The 8,083-nt window shown below is 36.4% G+C and overlaps 1 protein-coding gene across 1 annotated transcript; it reads left to right on the forward strand.

Moving 5' to 3' along the window:
- Nucleotides 1–737: 737 nt before the first annotated feature.
- LOC145570838 (WAT1-related protein At1g25270-like) lies at nt 738–1,692 on the forward strand. The gene is made up of 4 exons (XM_081629965.1): nt 738–980; nt 1,108–1,251; nt 1,353–1,504; nt 1,593–1,692. The coding sequence occupies exons 1-4, from the start codon at nt 738–740 to the stop codon at nt 1,690–1,692; spliced, it is 639 nt and encodes a 212-aa protein (XP_081486091.1).
- The last annotated feature ends 6,391 nt before the right edge of the window (nt 1,693–8,083 follow it).

The following is an 8,083-nucleotide window of genomic DNA, read 5'->3' on the forward strand; positions in this document are numbered from 1 at the left end:
TCTAAAAAAAATACAATTAATACGTTCATTCTAAAAAAAATACAACTAATACAAGTATTTGATGTTTTAAAGTCTAAATCGGAAAGTAGAATAATTTAATGCTCAAGCCCAGGCATTTTGCCTGATTATGATGTTCATGTTTCCTTGGCTTATACTCCGTAGTAATTGTTAGCTCTTATGCAATTGAAAAAAAAAAGCAATTCTAATTTTCTTTCGGTCATATATGGAGTGAAATTCTATTCTTCTTCGAGTGAAGTTTTTTTTTTGTTGTGTTAGCACAATGGCCAATGTTTTACTCGTCATGTGATGAACATTGTAGTTAGATTTTTAGGTGATAAGTGGATGATATAGTAACTTAATTAGCTAAACTCAGAGTGGTACTTAATTAAAATTTAGGGTCAAATCTCGTTTAGATCTACTTATATCGTACATCTCTACATCAAAAATAAATTTGCATGTGATAAATTGACTACAGATTTTATTTTTATAGAAATCAGACTATAATTTTTTAAATATTTTCGAAATTACAATAAATAAGGGCCCCATAAATAATGGTTTGCCCCCAGCCTAAAAAATGTCATGATCAAGCCTATATCTTAGTTGTTAAAAGACGAAAGAATATTTTCAGGCCTATGTTTGTATTTATTTTTTCATTACGAAAAGTAGAAAATAAAAACTTATTGCAATTTTGTTAGTTTGGATATAACTTGTTGATTTTTTCAAATTGTTAAATAAGGATGGAGAATATGAACCTGCATACTCGAGCTGGAATAGTCAAAGTATTAGGCACAATCATAGCCATAGCCGGATATATGATTCTTAGCTTCTACAAGGGCATAATTATAGAGCCCGCGACTAATAAATTGGAACAAGCTCAATTTCCCCTTCCTAAAGGGCAAGCGCTCAATCACAGTGAGCTTTTTGGTATTTTAGCCGCATTTGGTAGCTGTATTTTTTCGGCTGCCTCAGTTGTTATTGAGGTAATAAATTTAATGTATTTATTTATGATAACTTATTTTTTACTAATTAAGCTTGTTTATATACATCTCATTTCATAATTTAAATTTGGTTTATAATATTGTTTTATAAATCTATAAATTGCTGCAGATGTATCCAAATTCTTCCAGAGCTAGTGGTTTGATAGTAAGCATGGGAGCAGTTCAGTGCGTACTATATGCCTCAATAATGGATCGAAAGGCCTACTATTGGCGGTTCGATTTCACCATCAACGGCGTCATGATTCTCTACATGGTATAAGATTTTTGTACGAAAGAAATTAATAATTTGATTACATTTCTAAGTAATTAACAAGCTTTATTAAGTGATTGATTGGTTAATTTTTAAATTAATAGGCAATTATTGCTTCGGGACTCATGATGGTCCTGACGACGTGGTGTATCGCAGAGAAGGGGTCTTTCTTTGTTTCAGTTTTCAGCCCCATAACCCTCGTTATGGTAGCAGTAGTTAGCCCAATGGTTTCTGACGAGTCACTTTACTTAGGAAGGTAATCTAGCTTTATGCAATTTCAATTTAATTTGTTTGTAATAAAATGATTATTTACAAGCTAAGTTTATCATTACATTTTTCTACAGCTTGATAGAAGCTGTTTTGATCTTCGTCAGAATATACCTCGTCATTTGGGGTAAAAAAGACGACAACAATGATAGTACACCAAAAGATCAAGAGAGTTAGAATGTAGCATAACAATCAAACAAATTTCATTTGAGAATTTACAATGAGAATGTAAGCTAACTATGACAATTTTTAGCTCCCAAGGAAGCCACTAGGAGAGCTAATAGATGTACACTTTATGTACAATGGAATCTGTACATCGATTAAATTAGCTGAAAGGAATATATTTGACGTCTTTATTTTTGTTGTCCCTTTATATTTTGATCTATAGTAAAAATATGATTTATGAAAATTTTAAATTAATATTTCAAATGTAATTTAACTTCCAACGGTCCAATTAATGACTCTATGATTCCTAAATATTATCCATCATCAAATTTGAGTTCGTATTGACGGAAAGAGAATACAAAATCTCCACCATAAATTACAATCATCCAAGATGTACAGAATGTCATAGAAGAGTAACTTCAAAAAATTTAAGGGAATCAATGTCGACTCGTGTGAGTTTTGATGTCGGTGCTCATTTTTGTGACATTGTACAGGAGTATAATCTTATATACTTGGTGGTATAAGTATAAAACACGTGCAACAATTTGCTCCGCCAACTCGGCCAACATAACAAGACTATCACTGTAGCTTCTAGGTTACACTTGCAATGATTATAAAATTTATAATCTATAATTACCAATGTTCTGTGGTGCCTTGTATCGAAAGTCCGTTTGATACGGTAGTTATGTGGCATGTTTCGTGGTGGTAGCGACGGTACAAGATGGGAGATTTGTGCTACGGTGTTGTAGCCTTGCATCGAAAGTCCGCCTGAAATTGTGGTTCATGTGGCGAGTCTCATGGTGTTAGATAGTTTCGCTGAGAGGAGACCATATGAGCTATGTGGTCCTTGGTTTGATGGGAGGATTTGTTTATCCGCCCACTCGTTCCACTTCCGTGCCGGAGGAAATGGGATTCGAACCCATGATACAATCTTCTAAGTCTCATAATAAAATGTTAAGCATAAAAAAACAAAAAATTAAGGGCACTTTGATATATGCAAAAATGGGTTACTAGATATTATTGCAATAAAAAAAAATTCTTCTAAGTAGAATTATTATTTCAATTCTTAAAGGTTATCATCATGTAGAATTTCCCCTATTTACACTTCTCATTAAAAAAAATATAAGGCATTGGTAAGAAAGTGTTTCTTTGGATTAGTGTTGGACACTTTCATCTCAGATCATGACCACTATCGAATTCTTTCATTCTTTATTTTTCTTGTTTTGGCTTCATTACAAGTATATATGTTGGTGAGTAATAAACAAACCTTTCAACAACAAATTATTTTAATGGTTACATTAAGGGTCTGTTCTCATACGATTATTTTCAGTTCACTTCAGTTCAGATCTAATAAGTTCAGTTCAGTTCAGTTCAGCTCCTAATTTCCTTCTCTTATAAAATATTCAGTTCATTTGAGTTCAGCTCTAATAAGTTCAGTTCAGTTCAGTCAATGAGAACATGTCCTAAGTTACCTAATCATTAAAAGCAAACCTAGCCCAAATGTTTTGGCCATTAGGGAAAATACTAGGCACTACTCTTTGACTCTTTACCCCAAAAAAAAATAAAAGGTGAAAGCACCATGAACTTAATTGATTAAGTTTCTTACTAAATGAAGATGATGGCATGAGAACAGGAGCTTCTTTATACCTATCATCATCACAAGATCAGTAGGAGCTTCTTATGGTGATCAATAAATGAACCAACCATTAAGTTTTAGCATCAACGTTCTCTATTTTTGGTTCAACCTAGCCTAGAATAGCTGAATCAAATTAAATGGATCAATCTATGATTTTACAAAGAACTTTATTTACACAATTACATATGAACATTTAATTTGTTGTGTGTAGTATGTAGTTGATTGGTAACAAGATATTCTAATGAAATTTTGTAATATTTGGTAATAAGATATTCTAATGAAATTTTGTCATTTTTGGGGTTCCTTACGAGTTTACGACCCTACGTCCATACCTAAATAAATGCTCATGCAGTGATTCTCAGCTCTTTTCTGGTACTTAATTGCAGTTTTTTTTTAGCAACGTATTTGCATATTAATGTAATGCAAAGTTGATAAATTAAGCCTATATATTGTGGCATGTTGACAATTAAGGCATGCATATATATATGTTTGTACAAGTTATTAGTGTAATTGCGTGTTGTATTTGATCTCTCAGTTGTAGTTATGGTTTATACTTGTGACACATAAAATTAAAGGAAGGTTGGCATGGATATGATGATTATGATCAAAGCGAACCTCGGTTATTCAAGCGCCGCATAGGTAAACTCGTCCTTAGACACTATGCTACCTATATGATATACGAAGTATCAAAGTCCCATAGTCCTAAGACTCCTAACCTGGCTAGGTCAACAACTTGTCCCACCTCATTTTTTTTTTCAAAATGGCAAGTATTATCCAAACAAATTAATTATCAGGTGGAGGTTACAACAATATTGAGTATGTAGCACGCAATTACTCTAATTTTCACATGATATAACATATATTATCCGAATAATTAGAAATCTAAATTATAGTTAGCTAAATAGTTATGGCTTTAACTAATTACAATCCGAATAATTAGAGATCTAAATCATAGTTAGCAAAATAGTTATGGCTTTAACCGATTACAATCTGAATAATTAGAGATCTAAAACATAAAACAACTAAGGTTATATAAGCCGCAATACGTGTAGTTAATAAATAAATGTGAAACAACTTAGCAACTTAAACAATAAGGAGGAGAATTTCAAAAATCATTCAAAATACTTATATAGTTATATACATATGATATTTGTAAAACGGAAGGAGAAATGAATAAAGATTAGGCAAATTTGTTAGAAAAAAACCTTTTAAAAGCACCATTTTGCGAGAAAAAAAATTAAAAAAACCTTTTCAAAGTTTTTTGGTTAAAAAAAACCACCACGTTCATTTACTTGCGAAAGAAAACCCATTTTCTTAATTATCCTCTAATTAACCTAATTAGACTCTAATTTCGTCCTATTTTTTCTAATTAACCTCTAACACACCCAATTATTTAATAATTAAATTTAATTTATATATAAAAAAATCCACCACCCCTTCCTCTTCTTCCTCCATTTTCCCCTCCTCTGGAAGCTACCCCTTCACCCACTTGATCCGCCGCCCAGATTCCCCCACCTCCGACGACCTACCTCCACCACCGGTTGACCATCCTTCTCCCCCTTATCCCCGTTGGCGACCACCACCTCCCTTTGAATTTTTGGCTCTTATTCACTTAAACATGCTCAAATCAAGTTCAAATCAATTGTAATTTGCTTTTAAGTCACCCTAACGTCACATATATACATAATCAAAGCCAAAACAAGCATCAATTGCAAGCAAGATGCACAAAATTAAAAAACCCCCAAATTGATTTTCTAGGGTTTTTCAAAATTAAATAGGTGGTTGTCGCCGACGGTGATTAGGGGGAAAGGGAGGGTCGTTCGAAGGTGAAGGAGGTCGCCGAAGGTGGGGGATCTAGGCAGCTAGTCCGGAGGGGGAAGGGGAGGGGGAAAGGGAAGAGGAAGCTAGGGGAGGGCGTGATGGTTTTTTTTTTTTATAAAATCTAATTATTTAGTAATTTGGTGGGTTAGAGGTTAATTAGAATAAATTAAAGTCTAATTAAGTTAATTAGAAGGTAATTAAGTAAATGAGTTACCTCTTGCAAAAAAATGAATAACTTTTTTTAACAAAAAAGCTTTTAAAAGGTTTTTTTTTCCACAAAATGGTGCTTTTAAAAGGTTTTTAAAACAAATTTGTCTAAAGATTATAGGAATTTCAATGAATATATATATATATATATATATATATATATATATATATATATATATATATATATATATATATATATATATATATATATATATATATATATATATATATATATCTATATATATATATATATTATATGTACAATTGTACATCATATTATAGTGAATATACTTACTGTTTATGCCAAATTTCGCCAAAGGGCGTCCTAAGGCTGGGACGTACGACGGCTAGAGTGATTCGCTAAATAGACGTGAATTGAAACAATAAAAGACAAGGTGTTTTGATGACGCAGAAAACCCAAATGCGGGAAAAACTGCGGGTGGGTGCAAGACCACCGATTCACTATGAAGAATAGATGATTACAATGTTGTGAGAGCTTTTGAATGTAAGTGCTAAGCAGTATGAGTGAGATGATCCTCAATGATACAAATATCGTCCTATTTATACTATAATCATGCTAGGGTAGCTAAGCTGGAGATATCCGTTGAAGATGCTTCAAACGTCCTCCGCAAAAATAGGAGACCGTTGCTTGACCTAGTCTTGAGACTATCTTCTTGTTGCCTTTGAATTATCTGGGGAAAAATCCCATAAAAATAGGAGGAACAAACTGCTGAAGTGAATATATTCCAGGACTTAGTCAAACCGAGGTTCCGGGGAGATATACTGCCCTTCGCTGCTTCACTGTCTCTTTGGTCATGCGTCTTGTCGTGCGTCGAGACGAGTCTAAAAATTAACCATAACAATTTGCCCCCAATTGTTGAGTTGATCGTGGGAAGATCAAGGAAACAATTAACTTCCTACTAACCCACTGAATTTGAAAACTGCCATAACTTCTCCCAACCACTTGCATAAATAACCGTGCCGATCTAATTTCTACACACTTCCCCCAAATTCTCATTCTCTCTCCTAAAAACTTCCAAATCAATTTCTTTAGTTCGTGCTGATTTTTCCGGCGGTTTTACTCGAATTCCGGCCACTTTCTCAGGTAACTTCCTCTTCTTGAACTTTGATTTCTTCTACATTCATAGTTATCGTATGACTAGGAAGCCCAATTTACTTCCACGAACTAGATTTTCACTTAGGGTTTTAGAGAGGGGTGAAAGTAAAATTGTGGGAGATATGGCTGATACTGACGACCCTCCAAGTGACCTCGGCGAAGGCGATGTCCCAGCATTCATTGCTTTGGCTGGGCTCCCCGAGTGCGCTGTGATCCAAGTCCCTTCGGACGAGGAAAGACCAGAGGATTGCCCAAAAGACCATGTCGTGATGTACGAGTACCCTTTTAAGCTGGGGTACACTATCCAATTTGGCCGTCTGGCTAGATCTTTGATGGAGGTGTTTGATATCGGCCCTAGTCAAGTGATGCCGCAATTCTGGAGAGTGGCTCATACCCTAGAGAAGGTTACTGCAGATTGGGAGGACCCTTTTACTTTGTCCGACCTTGTTTTTGCGTACAAACTCTCTTTTTCTAAGACAAATAGGTGTACATTGGTTCTGAAGAGAGGGCACCCTGCCTTGGTAGAACGAGCAGGGGTGAACGATCGTGGCTGGAAGTCACGCTATCTGTTTGTAGATAGGGAATCCCTGGGTGTAGAGGCTAGTTGGATGCGTTGTGGTTGGCGCGACGGAGGTATTGCTTATATCTTCTGTCGCTTAATTTTGCTCACTTCGTTTTGACGTGGTTCTTATGGCTTGTTTTGTCGCAGATATCGACATCTCAGTGGTCTCACTAGGGAGGAGCAGTTTGAGGAAAGTAGAGGCTGTTCTGAGCATTCCTATTGCTAGACGGACCTTTGAAAAACCTGGTACCAAAAAGACAAGTGAAGGGGAAAAAATGGCTGCTGGTAAGGATGACTTACTTTGATTTTTCCTCTTGCTTTCTCGTTCTGTGCTGACTGCTTGGGTCATTCTGTTCCAGAGTCTCAATCAGGGAAGTCTGCCAAGATGTCGTACGAGGAGATCCTCGAACGTGCTGCAAGGAAGAAGAGAAAGCAGACTACTTCCAGCTCTGAGGACGTGGTACTGGACGTCCCTCCTATCAAGACAATGCCCAGTCCTCCTCCCAACATTCCTAAGGCACCTAAAGATGCTGACTATGTGTTGCGCGTCCCTTCTGACTTTCTTACTGGAACGTCGATGTCCGCGTCCCTTTGGCCCACTGCGGAGAAGCTGTTGTTTCCTAGCGCGGAGAGGCGTCTGGAGAAGATGACTCCTGCTCAGATTACCAGCGAGGCAGTGTCCCTTCAACTCAACGTAAGTCTTCTCTCCCTCTATTCTTTTCTTTCCTTTTTCTTAAGTGACATTCTTTGGTTTGGTACTTTCAGTCTCTGCAGAACTTGCTCGCAACTCGAGGGTACTTCATTTCTACTGAGAAGGAGATGGCTTCCCTTCGCTCTTCAGTTGGGGCGATAAGTAACGCGAGACGTGCTGCTGATGAGGAGGTGAAGAAGCAGAAGAAGCAGGTTGAGGAGAAGGACGCGCAGATTTCCAGTCTTAAGGTTGCTCTGGAGCTGAAGGAGAAGCGAGTCGCGGAGCTGGAGGAGTCTTTGGAGGAGAAAAAGAAGCAGGCTGCAGACTTGGAGGCCACTTTAGCTGAGGTTCGTGAAGATGCAGTGAACT

This window comes from Chenopodium album, chromosome 12, assembly GCF_948465745.1.
Source record: "Chenopodium album chromosome 12, dcCheAlbu1.1, whole genome shotgun sequence".
Taxonomy (NCBI): domain Eukaryota; kingdom Viridiplantae; phylum Streptophyta; class Magnoliopsida; order Caryophyllales; family Amaranthaceae; genus Chenopodium; species Chenopodium album.

Coding starts and splice junctions, on each gene's coding strand:
- LOC145570838 (XM_081629965.1), top strand. CDS start 738: ATGGAGAATATGAACCTGCATACTCGAGCTGGAATAGTCAAAGTATTA. Junction 981..1,107: donor CTGCCTCAGTTGTTATTGAG/GTAATAAATTTA, acceptor AAATTGCTGCAG/ATGTATCCAAATTCTTCCAG. Junction 1,252..1,352: donor GCGTCATGATTCTCTACATG/GTATAAGATTTT, acceptor TTAAATTAATAG/GCAATTATTGCTTCGGGACT.